Genomic DNA, 22,279 nt, shown 5'->3' on the forward strand with positions numbered 1-22,279 from the left:
TGGATCTCCATGGCCTGAGAGACTATCTCCTTCCCCAGCTTGGGGAAGTTTTCAGCAACTACCTCCTCAAAGACACTTTCTATCCCTTTCTCTCTCTCTTCTTCTTCTTCTGGTATCCCTATAATGCGAATATTGTTCCGCTTGAATTGGTCACACAGTTCTCTCAATATTCTTTCATTTTTAGAGATCCTTTTTTCTCTCTGTGCCTCAGCTTCTTTGTATTCCTCTTCTCTAGTTTTTATTTCATTTATTGTCTCCTCCACCATATCCAACCTGCTTTTAATACCCTCCATTGTGCTCTTCAATGATTGGATCTCCAACCTGAATTCATTCCTGAGTTCTTGGATGTCTTTTCGTACCTCCATTAGAATGTTGATGATTTTTATTTTGAACTCCCTTTCAGGAAGAGTCACGAGGTCCATATCATTTAAATCTTTCTTGGGAGTTGTATTAATAATTTTACTCTGGACAAGGTTCCTTTGGCATTTCATGTTTGTATATGGCCCCCTCTAGTGTCCAAAAGCTCTATTCTGGAGCTGCTCAGCCTCAGAAGCAATGTCGGGGGTCACAGGGGAGTGGTATTGGTGCCTGGTGGGGAGGAAGAAGCTGTTCCCTGCCTCCCGTCTTCTGTGCCTGTCTCCACTGCTTGAGCCAGTAGGCCGGTCACACAGATGTAAGTTTTTGTTCCAGAGCAGCCGAATATGGATCCCTGCTTTCCACAAGCAGCCGGAATCCCAGTCTCCCCAGGAACTCTGCCTGTATTAACTTTCCGACCCGGTAGTCGTGCGAGTCTCATGAAATCACCATGAAATGTAGGTTTGTGCTCCCAGCACAGATCTCCGGAGCTAGGTATTCAGCAGTCCCAACCCTTCCACTCCCTCCCTGCTCCGTTTCTCTTCCTGCCACCAGTGAGCTTGGGTGGGGGAGGGGCTCGGGTCCTGTGGAGCCACAGCTCTGGTACGTTACCCTGTTCTGTGAGGTCTGCTCTTTTCTCCCGGTGTGTGCAGTCTGATGCCATCCTCTTTTCTGTTGCTCTCTCAGGATTAGTTGCACCAATTATATTTTCTAATTGTATCCAGTTTTAGGAGGAAGCCTCTGTCTCTCCTCTCATGCCACCGTCTTTTGGGAATATATCTTTACCATGGAATTTTATCAGACATACAGAGAAGACATAATACCCATTCTCCTTAAAGTTTTCCAACAAATAGAAGAGGAGGGAATACTCCCAAACTCATTCTCTGAAGCCAGCATCACCCTAATACCAAAACCAGACAAAGACCCCACCAAAAAAGAAAATTACAGACCAATATCCCTGATGAACATAGATGCAAAAATACTCAACAAAATATTAGCAAACCGAATTCAAAAATACATCAAGAGGATCATACACAATGACCAAGTGGGATTAATCTCAGGGATGAAAGGATGGTACAACATTTGAAAATCCATCAACATCATCCACCACATTAACAAAAAGGACAAAAACCACATGATCATCTCCATAGATGCTGAGAAAGCTTTTGACAAAATTCAACATCCATTCATGATAAAAACTCTCAACAAAATGGGTATAGAGGGCAAGTACCTCAACATAATAAAGGCTATATATGATAAACCCACAGCCAACATTATACTGAACAGCAAGAAGCTGAAAGCTTTTCCTCTAAGATTGGGAACAAGACAGAGATGCCCACTTTCCCCACTGTTATTCAACATAATAGTACTGGAGGTCCTAGCCATGTCAATTAGACAAAACAAAGAAATACAAGGAATTCAGATTGGTAAAGAAGAAGTCAAACTGTCACTATTTGCAGATGACATGATATTGTACATAAAAAACACTGAAGACTTCACACCAAAACTACTAGAACTAATATCAGAATTCAGCAAAGTTGCAGGATAAAAAATTATACACAGAAATCTGTTGCTTTCCTATACACTAACCTAGCAGAAAGAGAAATCAGGAAAACAATTCCATTTAGAATTGCATCAAAAAGAATAAAATACCTAGGAATAAACCTAAGTGAAAGGCCTATACCCTGAAAACTACAAGAAACTCTTAAGAGAAATTAAAGAGGACACTAACAAATGGAAACTCATCTCATGCTCTTGGCTAGGAAGAATTAATATAGTCAAAATGGCTATCTTGCCCAAAGCAATATACAGATTTGATGCAATCCCTATCAAATTACCAGCAACATTCTTCAACGAACTGGAACAAAAAGTTCAAAAATTCATATGGAAACACCAAAGACCCCGAATAGCCAAAGCAATCCTGAGAAAGGAGAATAAAGTGGGGGGGGGGATCTCACTCCCCAGCTTCAAGCTCTACTACAAAGCCATAGTAATCAAGACAATTTGGTACTGGCACAAGAACAGACCCACAGACCAGTGGAACAGATTAGAGACTCTAGACATTAACCCAAACATATATGGTCAATTAATATTTGATAAAGGAGCCATGGACATACAATGGGGAAATGACAGCCTCTTCAACAGCTGGTGTTGGTAAAACTAGACAGCTACATGCAGGAGAATGAAACTGGATCATTGTCTATCCCCATACACAAAAGTAAATTCGAAATGGATCAAAGACCTGACTGTATGTCATGAAACCATAGAACTCTTAGAAAAAAAACATAGGCAAAAATCTCTTGGACATAAACATTGTTGTGTGCTGCATGTTTTCTTTGAGTGAAATGAGAGAAGAAAAAACACAGACAACACAGACAGACAGACAATGGCTGCAGCCCCGATGTGGCACAGCACCTTTATTTTTATACTGCCTTTCTCGGACCTCAGCCAAGTGCTATGCTCCTCTTTCCCTTCTCAGTGGGGACAGGCCAGAGCACCTTGTTTATTTTCTTTAAGTCTTCCCAGTAAGCAGGGGTGGTGTTTTCCCACCTCCTCAACGTCTCACTGTTTTCAGAGTGAGGCTACTTGGCTTGTTTTCGAAGATAAGATATGCTTCAGTGGGCAGATAATGTCCAAGGACTGCACCAGTTGTTCTCAAGCTGGTGCTTTCCCATACTGTATTCAGACATGGAGGAGGGTGCTTTCCCATTCTGCATTCAGACATGTGAGAAGACAAAGGCAGTCCCCATCAAACATGAGCAACTTCTTCATGAACATATGTCCCCAGGCAACAGAAACAAAAGCACAAATGAACAAGTGGGACTATGTCAAGCTGAAAAGCTTCTGTACAGCAAAGGACACCACCCATAGACCAAAAATTCATCCTAGGAGAATAGATTCATAAATAACAGATCCAATGAAGGGTTGACATCCAACATATATAAAGAGCTCATGCACCTCAACAAAAAAAAGAAAATAATCCAATTAAAAAATGGGCAGAGGATCTGAACAGACAGTTCTCCAAAGAAGAAATTCAGATGGCCAACAGGCCCATGAAAAGATGCTCCACATCGCTAGTCATCAGAGAAATGCAAATTAAAACCACAGTGAGATATCACCTCACACCAGTAAGGATGGCCACCATTCAAAAGACAAACAACAACAAATGTTGGTGAGGTTGTGGAGAAAGGGGAACCCTCCTACACTGCTGGTGGGAATGTAAATTAGTTCAACCATTGTGGAAAGCAGTATGAAGTTTCCTCAAAATACTCAAAATAGAAATACCATTTGACCCCGGAATCCCACTTCTAGGAATTTATCCTAAGAATGCAGCAACCCAGTTTGAAAAAGACATATGCACCCCTATGTTTATCGCAGCACTATTTACAATAGTCAAGAAATGGAAGCAACCTAAGTGTCCATCAGTAGATGAATGGATAAAGAAGATGTGGTACATATACACAACAGAATATCATTCAGCCACAGGAAGAAAACAAATCCTACCATTTGCAACAACATGGATGGAGCTAGAGGCGATTATGCTCAGTGAAATAAGCCAGGTAGAAAAAGACAAGTACCAAATGATTTCACTCATCTGGGGAGTATAAGAACAAAGAAAAAAATTGAAGGAGCAAAATAGCAGCAGACTCACAGAACCCAAGAATGGACTAACAGTTACCAAAGGGAAAGGGACTAGGGAGGATGGGTGGGAAGGGAGGGAGAAGGGGAAAAAAAGAGGGGGCATTACTATTAGGAGACATAATGTAGAGGGGGACATGGGGAGGGCTGTACAACACAGAGAAGACAAGTAGAGATTCGATAGCATCTTACTACACTGATAGTGACTATAATGGGGTATGTGGGAGGGACTTGGTGACTGGGGGAGTCTAGTAAGCATAATGTTCCTCAGGTAATTGTAGATTAATGATACCAAAATAATTTTTTAAAAAAAGAGTTTACGGAGAAAAATAAGGTTGTAGATGTGGTTTGAGGCTGAATCTTCTCTCCCATTAGGAAATTGTCCAGGGCTCTGTTCAGCAAAGGGAGCTTCAGATGTGATCAGTTAGACTAGCAAAATGTTAAATCAAGGTGAGCATGCAGTTTTGGCAGGACAGGTCAGGTACATGTGAAAATAGGTCAAGTCTAATAGTGTTGAAAAGGTCAGGATGGCATTACAAGTGTAAGTAAGCAAGTGGCTGAGGTGTCAGTCATGGCAATCTTGGACATGCTGGCAAGGTCAAGTGTTGACAGTGCAAGATTCTTCCCCGGTGGTACTGGAGACTCAGGCTGATGACTACTGTCCTGATTCTCACAGTCTTCTGGGAGTGGATGGCTCTGGAAATGGCAAATACTGGTGGTCAGGAGGAGGTGGGAGGCCCGCAGGTGAGTCTTTCTGGTTCAGAAATAGAAAGCCTAGGGTTTCCTCAAGTTTTCTTCCCCTTACACTTTCCTCCTTAACCCAAAGCTTCTTGACGGAGATGTATGTGTGTTAAAATATAGCATTTAGTCTGATTACTTTTGTATTCTAGATAGGAACTGAACTGGGCATTCTTATCACAAGGCATCTTTTCACCACTAGGAAGAAAAAGATTTTTAAAAATAGCAATACATAGAAATAGGACCTTTAAACAAATGCAATTAATTTTGTTTATATTGTATGAAAAAAATTAACAGAAACAGGAAGGAGATAATATTCACTTAGAGTATAGGTGGTGGTTATGGAATCTGTAATGATTTCATCTTTTCTGTACCTAGTTCCTGACAATTTTTATAAAATGGAAAGGAAGGCACAAAACGTTCCTAGTACCTTCCTAAAGTCATTCTAGTTAAAACAGCAGAACTCAGTGTCTGTTGCAATGAATTATTTATGGATATTAAATCTCATTTTTTTCTCTAAAGATCCCGATAGTTTTATAGAAATACAGTTCTTGTGAGTATAATATAATCTTACCTTGTAAATTACTTTTTGAAGGTATTTGATGGGAAAATTCTGCCATTTCATTAGTTTCTTGACCCAAATGGGAACTATGGGTTTTTCCACTGTTGAGATTTTGGTTTTCTGATACAGGTAAATAAATGTTGTGGTAGTCTTGGATGACAGAGTTGGGCAAGGGTTTACAAGTGATGAGATCTGAACTGAATTTTGGAGAAAGGGTGAAATCTAATTAAGTGGAGAGGGAGAAGGAGAATGTCTCCAGTTGGAGAAATTATAAAAATAAAGAGAAACTATAGGTTCCTGGCATATTAAATAACAATGAATAGACCAGTTTTAATAGAGCAGGCAAGTCATAGAAAATAGAAGAAATAAGATTGGCAAGAGAGTGGAAAAAATCTGGATTGCCTGGCCAACCTGCTGCACTGCAGTCTACAGGCTGTTGTTGCCCGCACTGTGTTCCTGCAAACACTGGATCTGAGAGGTAGTAATATGTGTTCCTTGCAAAAAGAAAGTTTTGTGGTCAAATAAGTTTGGGGAATACTGGCCCAAGAGAAGCTGCTTCTCCAAGTGGTAGAAAGCAAGCAGAATTTCCCTATGACCACAGACCCCTGTTCCTACATTGTAAACTGAGGGTGTCTGAGACTCACTGCAGAGCTCAGAGCATCAGCATGATGTGTTCAAGGCATTTTAGAAATATTACCCTAGTAGCCCTGTGTGGATCAAATTGGAGGAGGGTGGGAAGAGGGTTGGAGGGAGGGGCAGCCTAGGCAGGGGACCACGCTAGTGCAGAAAGAGTCAGGGGGGCTGAACATCTCTGCAGGCAAGTTCAGGTTGACTTGTGAGGGTGACGCTGACCTGGATGGTCAGCCTGCTGATGGTGGAAAGCAAACGAAATGGCGTGTGTGAGATGTTCAGAAGAAAGACAGGTCATGATGTTGAGATGTGCTGAGGCATCATGTGTCTCCTTATATCTGAACTAGAGTGGCTGGGAGAACTATGTGACTTTAGTAGAAATTAGCAAATCGGGAGTCCTGGGTTTAACTCCTAACTTTGCTGATAGCAAATGTGACCTTAAACAGGCCCTTTGATCTTTCTTGGATTCACAAAATAAGGATATTCTGTATGCAAAGTAAGGATTTGGGGGTAGGACACTTTGATCCTTTTCAGTTAATAAGTTTTGATTCTCCAATTTAGGAAAAGACTCAGAGCTCTAAGTTCAGAGTGTCTCATACTCCTCAGTGCCCAGGCCTACCACAGTGCCAATGGAGGAAGGGAAGAAGGGAGGAAGGGAGAAAGAAATGGAAATCAGTTAATGGTGATGGTTTTTGTTGCAAACATGTTGAATTTGAGATAGCAATAGACGTCCAAAAAGTTTTGAAAATGCAGTAAATCCTAAATTTGGGGGAAGGCAATCAGGAATGGAGGCAAAAATTGTGAGTATCCCATAGAGGTCTTCACTTAAGGCATGAAAAGCAGATGGAAGTTCTAAGAGCAGGGTGAAGAAGGAAAACCACAGAAGATCCAAGACAGCCCCCAAGACGCTCACCTTTAGAGACCCTGCAAAGAGAGGCGAGGCTGGGAATTCCCAGAGCAGGATGGCGGGAGGAGAACCAGCCCGCCGAGAGCTCATCTGCCGATCTTACATGTCTTCCTACCCTCTTGTGGTTGATTCATCACCATTTTCTACAGCAGGTCTCTTCTGAATCTTGCCCGTGTATCAGATCGGTTAGGCCAAATGGCCACCATTTAATTTCTTACAGCTGGGCTAAGCAGCAGCAATTAGTTTTTTATTATGGTGTGATTCCTTTTAATTAGCATCTCCATGTTAGTTGAGTTCACAGTAGAAGCAGAGATTAAAACCACAGAGTCACCTATCGATCTAAAAATTGATCTCTAATTGATATCCTGTTCATAAAAAAAAAATCGAAAGGTTGATTCGGGGCCTTAGAGAGCACCTTGCTTTCTGATGGCCTCTTCAGCCTATGTCTCCTGAGGAAGGGCATTATCTTCAAAAGAGGTAAACTTTAAAAGGAGAAAAGCTTGTTAACTTAGGGTCTGAAAGGAAATAAACAATATGCTTATTTTCTCAGATCTTAGTTCTTCAAATGCACCAGCTAAAACCAAGGTTAGTTTTAGCCCCTACTGAGTTTTCTGCATATTGAGGTTTTATGGGAGCACTGTTCCCATTCTGGAGGCTCTGTCAATTTAGAGCAAGTAGATTCAAGATCCAGAGATCAGTCACTGTCCCTGCAATGCCCAGAGGTGGTGATGGGTTTGAACTCAATCAAATTTTATTAATATGATCACATGAGAAATAGTTTAACTCAGTGCTGAAGAATGATTGACCACCGTTCTAGACCTGCAAGTTCTTACTCTGTCTATCATCTGTTTACCACTTGGCCATTGGTTAGTTCCATTGTCCTGGCTCGCTTTCTTCTCATCATGCTCATTACATAATGTTGCCATAAGATCTGTCCAAACCTGGAGGAGTTATGCTGGGTGTCTTGGGTACTGATTACGTTTGCAGAATACAGAGGAGGGAATTTTGAGAGAGCTCAGACGTGTTCCCTGGTGGAGGAAGGTGCTAGGCAAGGGCCCAGAGTGATCCCAGGGAAGGCAGTCCTGGGCAGACACAGCTCAGAGGTCTGGAAGGGTTTTTTTTAGCTTTACTTGGTAATTTATTGATATTTCAATAGTAACTGTAATTGTTATTCTAGTCATTAAAATGTGCTGTATTACTACTATTTATGTCAAGTTCCTCATGTCAATTATTTTGATAATGTCTTAGAATATTAATGCAACTGGCCTAAATTTTTCCATCAACTCCCTACCTAGGGAAGGTACTGGGTTCTGTAGAATATTGATCATTTCTCAAGCCACTTGCTTCAATCTAGCTTTTTTCCACTTTGGAAACCATTGCAAAATTGAGTCATTATGCATGTTTTGTGCCTTCCAGAAAAGCAAGTGGAATTGACCACTTTTAGAAATATAATATCCTATTTTACTAGACGGACTCTGGCTGTTTAGAATTTTGACAGTCTCATTCTGTTATATCCTCTGCTTATGTCTCTTGGGTACCCTGATTGAGAGAGATTCAAAGACAAAAGCCACAATTCTGAGCACTGAGAGGCAGAAGTGCATCACAGGGCAAAAAGAGAGAATTAAGCTTTCGATTTCCATGGTTGTCTGGGAGGTCCTCTGAGAAATCACAGCACAGATGTGCCGGCCTTGTTTCTGATCTCAGGTACTGCTGGCCCAGGTCACGCTTTTAAGATGCAGCAGTTCCTGAATGTTGAACACTCGATGTTTTCTCAAAAAGAAAGGTCTGGGAATTTAAAGGTTTTTGCCCAAACTGGTCCTAATTGATTGGCTGACATCAGTGAGCAGGGAAAACGTTTCTGCTTCTGATAGCAGGTGTCTTTTCTATCAAAGAAAACTTCATCCAGTTTCCCTAGGGAAGCTTTAACCTAACTTAACTAAGCCTTGAAAAGGGAGAGAAACTTGATAGTGTCTTTATTACAATGTAAGTAATAGTAAACCATGCTTTGTCGTCACCTAAGCCTACAGAAAACATGCTCTTCAGCAATTCAGACTTTGAGAGCACAGCTCAAATTTACTTTACTTTATTTAGCCCACATCTACACAGCACATAAACTCGGCAGAACCAGGTTGGGTGGAAGCCCAGATGGCTACCAAAGAGGAAAGTTCTAGCTTTTTACTGCAAACCCCTTCCACTTTTTGTACCATTAGCCATGAGTCACGTTGCAAACATGCGGGAGCTGACTCCTTGGAAATGGACACCAGAAAGGAGGACAGGGATCTGCTGAGAGCAGACCGTCCTTGACAAGTCACAGCTCTTCCGTCAGTATGGTTTTCCCATTCTTAGACCTCCTTTCAGATCTTTGTGCTCAGGCAAACCTTTTCCAATTGCGCTGGCATATTCACTGTTGGAGAACCAGTGTAGGTAGGTGGAGAGAGGCCTAGGGAAGTGTAGAAACAGCAGGGTTCCTTGTGGCTCATTAAATAAGTTAACCCCCTTCCTTGCTGGAAGAGACACACATCTCTTCCCTCTAGAGAAAAGCATGAACATCGCACACAACCACCTCAGCTCTATAAAACCCCAGTGGAATTTTCACTGTAAATGGCCTGGAATATCTTACCCAAGATAGAACATACCTTTTGTGAAACTGACTCTGACAGCTGGCCTAATCTTAGACTCCCTTCTCTTAGAAACTTTTCTGGTCATTATTTTGAGGATCAAAACTTTACTGAATCCAGTTTTTCTTGTGGCAGGAGATATAACGGAGTAGAAAAATCTCTTTGCCTGTCATGTGTCAATGTGATCTTTTCTCTCAGTGATAATTAGCATAGTTTACCTTCAAAATCTTAGCTTCTATTTTTTTTCCTCTTTCTCTTTGAGACAACTTCTGTTTGCCCCATGTGATGATAAAGACAGCCGTGATTTCTCTTATTGATCTAGAAAGTTCTAGAAGAGCAAATGTGGGTAACGAAGCATATTATAGCTTTTCATCAGTGCTGTTTTTTTTCTTATTGATTGATAGAAATTTGACTTTAAGAGATGTTTTTATTTTCCAAGAGAATAATTTCCTTAAATACAAGATAGCTGAAATATTTGTTTATGTCAAGAACATGCCCATTTTGGAGGAATTCATCACACATTATAGCTACTCTTGAAGTCATTATTCATTAACCTTGTTCTGACTAGACACTGGCTCAAACAGGGTGGCTTGATAAAGATTTCTCCCAGTGCATTTCTCAAAAGCTACAAATACTAGTGCTGACTTTGTCTTCCAAACAACCTCCTGTGAGTCACCTTCTCTGGTACTTGAACCTATACATATTCAGGGTGTGCCCGTGTTTTTGCCAGACAGAAATACCCAGTTGTAAAGTGGGGTCTTTTTAGGCAGATTGCCTATTTCTGGAGGTTATTCTCTCTGATCTGCTATGAAGTACTATACTGAGGTTTTGCTATAAATAAATAGAAATTCTTTAACTTTTATTAATTCCCAACTGAAAAATAAAAGTGTCCTACATGTTCCTAACTCCTTCACATGACCTAATATTGAAAGTATCCCTCTGGGAGAGGAAGCTGAATGACCAGACCTCTGTTTTCACAGATGCACACACAGCCCTCTTGGTGCACATTACCTGCTGCACGCCCAGAAGAGGGTTTTAGAATGGGATTTGTCCTCGACTTATCTGCCAGGGACATCTGCAGATGTCACAGGCACAACGAACAGCTGCCGCCAGGATAAGAGCACAGAGCCCGCAGGCCCGTTCGCTCAGGCGGAGCCCTGTCGACTCAGATTCCCTCACCAAGCAGCAGGGTGTCTCAGCGTCCAGGGAGCACCCTGTCAGACCCTCTCCTGGGCCACATCCCGACATCAGCACTCCCTCCCCTGCGGAGGTTCTGGTCGCCTCTCTGGAGTGTGTCTTGCCATTATTTTCCAACCCACCAGTTCTGATAATCAGGCTTCTTTGCTGACGGGGTGTTCAGGAGCGCTCCCGGTATAGAACTTAAGTGTGTTGCCTTGTATGCTTGTGGACCTGGGTTCTCTTGCTGGGATAATGCTTTTGAAAGTGTTCTGGCCCACCACAAGCCTTGACTATGCCCACATGTACTGAGCTTATCTGATTTCCAGCGTCTCCTTTTTGGGGCCACTTGGTACCATTCTGATGAGACTTCTCTAGCATAGCTGTGTCCATTCTATATCCCCAAACAAAATAGAGTGTAAACCCCTGAGGGGGCTACATGTGTCTCTTAGGTTAGGAGGAAGCCCTGGTCTTCAGTTCTGAGATGGAGTACCCGCCGGTGCACCAGTGAACAGATGAGCCTCCCCTCCTGCCTGGCCTCACTGCCTGTTCCAGCCTTGAGTGTTCCTAGCACCCATTTCACTAAAACCCCCATAAATCAAAAGGGGCCAGGTACTTGCCATTTATCAAAAGAAACAGATACTTCAAAGTTTGCAAAAACACGGGCATGCCCTGAATACGTATAGGTTCAAGTACCAGAGAAGGTGACTCACAGGAGGTTGCTTGGAAGACAAAGTCAGCACTAGTATATTTGCAGCTCTTGAGAAATGCATTGGGAGAAATTTTTATCAAGCCACCCTGTTTGAGCCAGTGTCTAGTCAGAACAAGGCTAATAAATAATGACTTCAAGAGCAGCCATAATGTGTGACATCCCTAAATAAGTGCAAGTTCTTAGAACTTCCCTATTTCCTGCATGACCTCAAAGGCCCCTGTCAGCTGTGAACATGTATGTCTTTTGTGGTTCCAGTTGAGGAGAAAATGGCAGAAACAGGCTGCAAAGATGAACAGGAATTTGCCAAGAACTACTCAGTGTGCAAACTGAGCAGATAGGACTGATTCAACACGTATGTTCAGCACCGACTCTGCACAGCCTCTGATTTAGGTGCTGAGGATAAAACAGTACCACCCTCACGGAGCCGTCCTTCTAGCCACAGCCCTGTGGTGTGAGCACTCCCAGCACCCCCGTGACACCACAGCCCTCACTGCTGCTTCTTGGAGGCTCTGTGCCCTTCACAGTCCGAAGTCAGGGGACACTGCCTGAGAAATACACTGATCAGATTCTTCCCTTCAAATATAAACCCAAATTGGCTCTAGTTCTCTATTTCTCCCTCGTGTTTGATGTCTGCATTTTAAATCATTTTGTTCTCCACTCATCTCTTTATTCTAGCACTATGTTCATTTCTAGCCAGACTGGAAATAGAATATGCATTGAAGGGCCTAATTACTTACTGAGTATCTTTCCTTAGATTTCTATTTAGCTGGTGGGATCATTTCTAGATTTTTGGGTGTTTTATCACTTAACCCCTATTTGGCCCTATTTAGAAAAACCCTAGGAAAACACGTACTTCCTCCCTGATTTTTTCAATACTTTCATCTTAGTCTATCCAAATAGCACAAAAATAACATCAATCATAGTAAAGTTATTGTCTGAGCTCTTACTACGAACTGAGCGTGGGCAAAGCATTTGCTCTGGGTGACTTGGTCAGACCTTAGAAATCCTTTGAGGCTAGTGCTATTAGCATCGCCTTTTACAGCTTTGGCTAGTTAATCAAGAGGCCCCAGGTTACATGGTTTATACAGAAGTATCTTTCAAAGAATACCTCAAGAAGATTCTGATATGTGGCATGTTGCATTATAATTTCAAAACTCAGTTTCATTATTACATTATTTGGGTGGTTTAAATTAAAGCAAGAAATATCATACTGGATTAGAACCAGGGTTTTATCTCGTCACTGTTCTGCTATTTTTTTCACAGAGTAAGAGTATTTACTTGTGTTGTTATCTCAAAGTTAGGAATGTGGTCCATACATCAAGTAAGTTAGCCCATCTGAATCTTATATGAATAAAGTATAGCACTTATCATGTACATTATAAAATATCTACATACATATTTATCATTCCTCTAAGATGTGAGCTCCATGCAGACGCAGACCACACCTTTATTCATCTCTGAAGCCTGGTGCTGGGCACACATTGGCATACAATGAATGTTCATTGAATACACAAACTTTAAAAAATGCTCCAAACATACTATTTTCCTTTATTCACTAATTATGTATTCATGGATTCACTGAAATTATCTTGGAAGCTTATATCCAACTTACACCACCTCTTAATAAGTAGCATAAATTTACTCTCTGTTGGGTAACATGGTGCTTTCTTTTGTTCATTGTGAAAATATTTCCTTCAAATTTCCTGGAGTTATAATAACAGCATAAAAAGCAGTGCCTTCCCTTCATCACGTTGTTTTTCATGGTTCCTTCATGTTTTTCAGGAAGGTGATGTCTGGCCCAACTCATCGGCTAAAATAACTGTGTACTTTAACCCCCTGGAAGCCAAGCTCTACCAACAGACAGTTTACTGTGACATTTCAGGTAAAGACTTGCTCTGTGTGGTCAACTCAGATTCCCAGGTGCCCAGAGCATAAAGTGGGGTGCCTGAGTGTGTGTGTGTGTGTGTGTGTGTGTGTGCATGTTCAGGCTATAGGCACTGTACATCAATAGAGGAATAATGGAGTCAAGCTATGAACTCACTTCTTTCTAAAACAGATCAGACTTTGAAGCACATTATCCGTGTGGTGCAGCGGGAGGATGGGAAACTGGATCTGGGCTTCCCCTTGATTTTTAGAGAAGTATGAATATTACTTGAGAAAAATTTAATTTTTTATTCTTTCTATAGTAGTTGGCTACTTAATTTTGCTCTTTTAAAATTTTATCCATATAATGCATGCCAAGGGAAGGAAGCTAGGCAGTGGGCTGGGCAGTGGCCAGAAGCCACGAGAAGGGCATGCAAGTAGGGAGGCAACCTGGTGACATCAGGAGTTGGAATACAGATTGAAGAATTAGGCAAAAAAGTAAATATCTGGAAGATAACAAGAGGCAGTATTTTTTCATCCTTGGAGGAGGGATATGCAAATAGGAAAAGGAGGAAGGCTAGATATGCCCTTTGGCACTAGAATGGAAATGGAGTTATCATTATGAACTCATGGTTGTTGATATGCATCGATATAGAAATAAATATATGTGTAATATGTGTAAGCATGTGTATATGTTTGTGTACATACATGTACATATTTCCTAGCTATGTTCATTGAGAGATCCTGGCCACTTTGAAAGCCTAAAAGTACACCTGTAGCCAATGCCTGGTTTCTAAATCCCACCCTCCACTAAGAGGGACCTTAGAGAATTGGCTGATTCCAGGACTGAGGCAGTGGAAGAACAAGATAAGCCTGAATCATCCTTTTGTGCTGGGAAGTAAGGAAATGCTCAAAGAATGACCGGGATATGTTAAATGACACAGAAGCCAGCAAAGGGACTCCCAGTGACCAAATTTGGAACAAGTTGAAAATCAAGATAAATAATGACACTAATAGGTTATAATCAGTTGAATACATAGGAATCTATGAATCCACTTAATAAAAACTTACCATTCGACACTCAAAGTAACAACCATTTCAGGTAAAAAGCATCAGTGGATCTTAAAACTAATGGGTGAAAGCAGGGTGTGGAACAGGATTTTATGTGGTCTCAAAATACCCTTTTCAGATATTAATTAGAAAGAGGAGACAACTAATTTTATAGTGAAAAGGCCTGGTAGATATTATCTTTGTTAATACCAGCAGTAACAGAGCAAATCAACCTCATGGACAACCCTCTAGGATGTAATGAGAACACAGCATATCTTCAATGGTATTAGGGCAAAATACCTAATTGGATCCAAAATACCTTGGATCCTAATCATGAGGAGTCATCAGACTAACCAAAATTGACAAAAAAAAAAAATTGCCAGCCTGTAATCAGCAAAAACATAAAGTTCATGAAAGTCAAGAAAAGATTGGAGAACTGTTCCAGGTTGAGGGAGACTGAAAGACATGACATCTGTGACATCTGACACATGACATCTTTGCTCTAAAGGAGATCATTGAGTAATGGATGCACAGACATACTTTGTACTACTCTGGAAACTTCTGTATTTTACAAATGACTCAGAATTTTTAAAAAAATGATGCCCGTAAATAAGTAAAACATGCACATAGATTATAAAGCTAAATAGTAGTCTATTTCTCCAGTATTACTTCCAAGACACACTTTTAGCTGTCTCTTGTGGTGGTAATTTTCTTTGCTAATTTTATACTCGTGTTTGCTATTTGTTGATTTATCAACTTCACAAATTATCTTTTAAGTCCTCAATATGAAAGATGAGGATTTAGTTCACTTATATCTCCTAATCCCCTTCCTGGCCTTATTGAATTATAACTTAAACACAACGAAATTTACCCTTTTGTGTTACACAGTTCTGTGAACTTTGACAAACCTCAGCAGTCATGTAACCACCACCAAAATAAAAATATAGAATATCTCCATCATCCCATAAACTTCCCTCATACCCCTCCAGCTCAACCCCTGGCAAACCAATGTTTAAAATTATATTTATTTTATTTTATCTTTTATTTATAGCCTTAAATAATATACTTGAAACTACATATTTTTGTCCCATCAATCCTACAATATCTTTTGACATATAGGGATATTGGGACCCCTAACCTGTCTACCATCATTCCACACTATTTCTTCCTCCCATCTTTTGTGAGTTGTTCTTTTATATTATCATGATTGATAACCAATGTAAGTTTTCTATTTTGTCTATATAAATTTTTATATGCTAGAGGGCCAAATTATATTCTGGAATTACATTCTGTCCTCTGTTGGTTGAGTGTTCTGACCTTTCATCACTCAAAACTGTCAATAAGATCTATATCAAGTTGATTCTCTTTCTTTACTGTCTATCAGTTTCTCACAGTTATGCCTCATTTTGGCTTACTTCATAATTTAATTTGACTCTTCTGTACACTTTTGGGTTTTTTCTTCCTGAGTTTTTGAATTTCTCATTTCTTCATGCCTATCTAATTTTAGAATTCATGCTCTTCTTCTTGAAGATATTTTTCTCAGAGCCCACCAACTTCTTATTCAAATTCAGATGAGTCACCTCCTGCACAGTAGTTATCCAGGAATTTTTAAATATTTTTTTTCCCATGTATGTTCCATCGTATCTTTGCACTATCACTTTGTTCAAGTAACTTCTTCAGAAAGGGTATATAGAAGGGAAACTTTGATCCTTGAATGCCTGATAATGTCTTATTCTGCCTCCATACACACTGGATAGTTTAGCTGAGTATAGAATTCTACATTCAGAATAATTTCTCCTCAGAAGTTTGAGTAATGGATGCACAGACATACTTTGTACTTTTAAGTATCTTTTAAGTCCTCAATACAGGAAGACATTGTGCCAACTGTACTGTAAAAATCCAGAAATCTGAAGGTCACATAATTCTTATTCCTTTATAGTTAGCTTATTATTTCTCTCTCAATATTTTCTAGGGTTTTCCTTTCTGTACTTGGGATCTGAAAGGTCATGAAGCTGGTTCCAGGAGTGAGTTTTTCTGTCATTCTCCTAGCTTTCTATGAACCAATTGAATCTATTACTCATGTGTCACTTCAGCTCTGGGATATTCTATTTTATTGTCTTTTAACATACTTTCCTCCATTTTTTTTCATTTTATCCTTTTGGAAATCTTACAGCCCAATGTTAGACCTATAGGATTGATCATCTGTTGTCAAAGAACAAGATTTTAATCATCAAACTGAGTAATAAATGGCATTAAATGCCATTCAAAATTATTAAATAAAGATGCCCAGAGGAATACTGATATTAGTCAAAAAATTCCAGGGTAGCAAGTATCAAGAATTTGTAGGCTTCCTTCCAATGTCTTCTAGCCCATGGTTGTACATTTGTATAGAAAAATAAGCAAATGGGTTTAATTTTCAGGGTAGCTAATGCTGCTTATCTCTGCTATCTAGTGTCTAGGTCTTCCAAGAATATGGCTGTGATGGTTATTTTAAACTTGGGGGCAGAGTAATAGAGTGCACAATCATTAATATCTTCAAGTGCAAAAATTCCCTCTTGTACTATACTCAGCATGTTTTCAGTCTGTGTCTATGCAATCACTTTTCTTTGTGTATAAAGGGGTCAGGCAGTCTAAGAATGGTGCAGAAGGATGAGTTGCCTAACCCAAAACTGTGCCACCCTGCACCTACAGCCAGGTGTGGGTCCCTTCCTGATGATGTTTCCCTCACCCTGGATGTAACCATCACCTTGACTTTAATGATAGCCATATTTTTGTTTTCATGCATAATTTTACTGCCTATGTATTGATCTGTAAGCAACATAGTCTGGTTTTTGCCTGTTTTAAAAATTTATATATTGAAGTCATACTCTCTGTTTTAATGCTGTTAACACCAGGAAGATAAAGTCAAATCAATAAATATTGATTAAATGAACAAGCAAATACATTTTTTAAATGAATGAATGAGTGAATGAATCCTAGTTTGATCTGGTCTCTTCCTTGCTCATGATTGTGGATTCTCAGGACAACTCCAATATGAATGCAGAATAGACTAGGAGTTTCTGGATTGACGTACATCTATTTCCATACTTCACACCAGCATCATTTACCCCAGACTTCTTAATGGGCCTGGAAGAAATGCTGGTATCAGACACAGGCTGAAAAATGCTCCAGTGGCCCCCTGGGCCACAGGTGGTGGGACGTCCCTCCCATCTCTGACGCCCCTGGGATGTCGTGCTTGGCCATATTCCAGGGGGTTGGCTGCTCTCCAGGAGGTTCCCAAACATTGCATAACTCGTTGTATTTATCTATTGTTTCATTTGTAATTCTGTATTCTGCCAGAGAATTCACATCCTGGGTAAACTGAACAGTATAATTTTCCATCTGCATGACATTCTTCTTTATTTTGTTAGCAGTTTATTAAAAGACATGCTTGCCAGAGAAGTGTTTTGTTTACATGGTAATTCCATATTATCTTCCCTGTAAATTCCATGTAATTCTTTGTATCTTTACAAGGGCTGGTGATGATTCCTTACTATTATCTTCAGAGTTGGTAAAACCTCCTGGTTTTAGGTCACTAACAAATACTCTTTCGGCAGATAGAAAAGCCCCTTCCTTTGTTTCATTTGTTTTGCTTTGCTTTTGCTTTCCTATATACTTTGAGCATATAGAAGCAAATGCACATAGATTCACTTCCCCCTCACCTTTTTACATAAATGATAACATACCTTACACAGTGGTTCTAACATTGTTTTTTAAATATTTCTTGTGGTTATTCCATTACACTAAATAAAAAGTATCATTCTTTGTCATAGTCTTTTGTAATTGTTTGTATTTACATGCCATAATTTAATTTTTAACCTTTTATCACCAAGAAATAGAACATAGTTCATAAATGTATATAAAACTTGCTGTGATAGGCAGGATAATGGCCCTCAAAGATGTCCATGTCCAAATCTCCAGACTCTGTGACTATGTTACTGTGAATACATTATATTACAACAGGAAATTAAGGTAGAAAATGGAATTTATGTACTAATGGGCTGAATTTAAGGTAGGCAGATTACCTAGATTATATGAATGGCTCATAATAATCAGAAGGTCCTTAAATGCTGACAGGGGAGGCAAAAATGTCAGTCTCAGAGTGAAAGCGGTATGACGTGAGAAGGACTGGACCAGCCATTTTTAGCTCGAAAGTTGGAAGGGCCAAGGAATCTGGGAAGCCTCTAGAAACTGGAGAAGACAAGAAAACGGGGTTTTCCCTAGACCTTCCAGAAGGGCAAGCCCTGCCAACCTCTTGATTTTAGCCCAGTGAGCCCATTTTATACTGCTGATCCCCATAACTTTTAAGATAATAAATTTGTACATTAAACCACTGTTTGTGGTAATTTGTTGTAGTAGCAATGGGGAACTAATGCACATGTATACATTATAACAAATAATTATTTTAAAAATGTTATGTAAGTGCTACTAAGATCAGTAATAGGATATTTCCAGCCCCAAGGAGCACCCTGTGTATTTCTTCCTAATCACACTCCTCTCAACCTAACCATCCCAGGAGATAATCACCATTCCATCCTTTATCATCTTTATTTCCTTGCTCTCACCATTTTTCTCTCTATCTATACCTAAACTATACAATTTTGTACTACTTTTTGAATTGTATATAGTTTGAATCAATCTGCATGCCTCATCTATGTTGTTGCTTTTAATTCTAGTTCTATCTCCTTTTCATTGTTGTATAGTGTTCCATCATGTAAATATATATGGTCAGAGATAGGAAACAGCAGGAAGGCCAGTGCCATTGGCTACGGGAGGCCTCTTGGGATGTATGAAATTTAACCCACATCTCCAATTGCAATGTTTTCTCTCGTTTGAAGCTTTTATATCTAAGCACCAGCAGTCCAAAGATACACAAAGCCACAGTTTCTGCCCTCAGAAAGCATAGAAATGAATGGAGGAAACTGACACACAAGCCAACAATTATATTGCAGCGCTATGTAGTGAATGAATGAATGGTAGCAGAGAATACAGGGCACACAGTTCAGTCTTGGGGTTTTCAAAGGAGGCTCCTTAGAGAAAGTGACCCTTGAAGTATTTGTTAGTCAAGTAAAACGAATAAAAATAAAAGAGGTGGGAGTTGGGCATATCAAGCAGGGAAACGCTTGGTGAAAATATATCACAAGAGTAGAAATGGCTAAGAATCACAAATTCCTAGGATAAGGCTGCTGGGGAGACAGACAGAGACAGAGAGAAGAGAGAGATTTGGGAGGAGAGAAGTGGGGGCCGGAAATGAAGCTGGAGGCTGGGGTGGGTAACATGAAGAATCCAGTTGATGGGAGGCTAGCTCGACTGGCAGAGTAAGGACTTTGGGCCTCATCCTGAATGCAGTGCAGCATCACAGAAAACCTCTAAGCAGGGGAGTGACCTGAATACAGCAAATATAACATCATTAAAATCTTTTCATTTAATCTGAATATGAAATTTTTTTCTTCATTTAAAATTTTCATATTTTCTTAGCAGTATCTAAATCTGTACATTAGATATTTATGAAGACTTGCTGATGGTTTGATCTATGTCTTGAAACTGATCTTTCATCTATCTTGACTTTCTGATGGAATGCAGAAATTCCTAATTTAATCATGAAGATTACCTTTAAAAAAAAAAACTCGACCGGAAACTACACATATTTGGTTTGGATCACCATATGGGGACTTCAAAGGAAGCAACACTTGCTGATTTAAACTGTGAAATATATTGCTAGATAACATCGTCAATGGGCGCTTCAGAGCCAAACGCAGACAAGCGGCATGGTGGAAATGCTTCCAGAGGTACCCTCTCCCTTGACAGACCCAATTAAAAGGAAACCTCGTTGTCCATTTTCATTCTGCACATTGTAAGAGAGAAATATTTGAATTTTTAGCACAGTTTAGGGCTTTTGATTTTTAACCTAATTGACCTAAAGAATGGAGATATAAGAAAAAGAAAGCTGCATCACCCAATCATTAAAAACATTTTTGGGTTTTCAGGATAATGAATCATACTCCACTATTTATAGGTTTTTTCCCCTCAAAACTCATCAGACGGCAACTTCATAATGATAAAAGTTTTTTCAATCCTATGAAAATAAATTATTCTCTTGATCAGCTACTCTGTTTACATTTTCCATTATTATCAAATATTTCAAACAAAAATACAGGGAATAATATATAAATATCTATATATACATACCAAGATTTAGGAAACTTGAACAAATTGGAAAGGTATGCCTGTGATTTTGGTTAGAAAGATCAACGTCATAAATAGGTCAATTCTCCCTATAAATGTAATGTGATCCCAGGGATAATCAATAAAGTTTTTTTTTAATTGCATTGATTCCAAAGCTCTTTTGGAGGGAATAAATGGACTAGGATTACCTAGAAAGTTCAGGAAAACAAGAATAATGTGGAGGGACTACCCCACCATATGTTAAAACTTATTTAAAAGCTACATTAAATACAATTGTATGGTTTGGGAACATGAAGTCAAAGTAGTTACTGGATCAATGTTTGTTTTCATCCTTACCACTCAATTCCCTAATTCCCTAAACCCTCCCCTCCCCCAAATCCTCATTTCCCAATGCCCTTTATATGTGAGCAAAATAAAAGCCCTAATTTTTAAAAAAATTTTTATTAAGGTATGATTGATATACACTCTTATGAAGGTTTTACATGAAAAAACAATGTGGTTACTACATTTACCCTTATTATCAAGTCCCCACACATACCCCAATGCAGTCACTGTCCGTCAGTGTAGTAAGATGCCACAGATTCACTATATCCCTTCTCTGTGATACACTGTTCTCCCCGTGACCCCCACACCATGTGTACTAAACATAATACCCCTCAATCCCCTTCTCCCTCCCTCCCCATCCGCCCTCCCACACCCCTCCCCTTTGGTAACCACTAGTTCATTCTTGGATTCTCTGAGTCTGCTGCCATTTTCTTTCTTCAGTTTTGAATAAAAGCCTTAATTTAAGCCACTTTGTTCCACTTACCTTTTGCTACGTAACCACCCACCCTAAATTTAGTGTCATAAAACAACTAGCAATCATCATTTTGTTCACAGATGTGCAATTTGGTCAGGATTCAGCAAGGACAGCTACTCTTTGCTCCACATGGAGACAGCTGGATAAGCTTGAAGGAAGAGACTGCCATTTTTTAGCTCATCCACCTATGTGTCTGGCAGTTGATCCTGGCTGTTGACAGGGACGTCACCTCAGGTTCTGTTTGCCTGAACCCCTGTCCATGGCCTCTCCATGTGGACCAAACTTCTGATATAAGAAATCTACTGCAGTCTAATTGTCATTTCTTCAGGTTATCTGTCTTTTCTATCAGATCAATAGTAAGAATTACTTTATGCTTTGGTGTTGTACCGTTTCACTGTGACGGCTTTCCCTCTATTTAACCTCCTTGGTATTTGATATACTTCTTCACTTTAAGAACCTTTCATCAATTCTGGAAAATTCTCAGCAATTATCTCTTTAATGTTGTTTTCATCTCATCTCAATTTTCTCCTTCTGGAAATTATTTTAGATATATGTCTTAACTGTGGAAGCACCATGTCTTTTAACTTCTCTACATTTTTTCCATCTTTGTCTCTTTATGATATATTCTGGGTATTTTCCTAAGATCTTTCTTCTAGTTGAATAATTCTTCATTTCTATTCTTTGGTGGATTCATCTATACAGCATTTAATTTCAACAACTTGGTTTTTCAGTTTTAGAAGTTCTATATAGTTCTAATGTTTTCTCCTTTCATTTTTTTCTCCTTTATTATGATGTCTACTTCTTCACTACCTCTTTAAAGATTTTAAGAACGCTGTGTTTGAGTTTCTTTAAGAGTTACCTATTATCTCCAACTCTTGGGGTACTAATTTGCATGTTGTGGTAACCACTGATTTTCCTCATAGTCAGTTGTTTCTTCAGAATATTTGAAATATTTGTATTGTGAGCTCATCTTTAGCATGTGCAGTGGAAAATTCATATGTTGAAA

General features: G+C 39.6%; 1 protein-coding gene across 1 annotated transcript in view; it reads left to right on the plus strand.

The window, feature by feature from the left end:
- Nucleotides 1–22,279, plus strand: part of HYDIN (HYDIN axonemal central pair apparatus protein) — a 361,576-nt gene that overhangs the window by 126,206 nt on the left and 213,091 nt on the right. The window contains exon 12 of the mRNA XM_073225416.1: nucleotides 13,119–13,218. Coding sequence (XP_073081517.1) covers nucleotides 13,119–13,218 — 100 coding nt within the window. The remainder of the gene's footprint in view (nucleotides 1–13,118; nucleotides 13,219–22,279) is intronic.

The sequence above is a fragment of the Manis javanica genome, chromosome 17 (genome assembly GCF_040802235.1).
Source record: "Manis javanica isolate MJ-LG chromosome 17, MJ_LKY, whole genome shotgun sequence".
NCBI classification, from domain to species: Eukaryota; Metazoa; Chordata; class Mammalia; order Pholidota; family Manidae; genus Manis; species Manis javanica.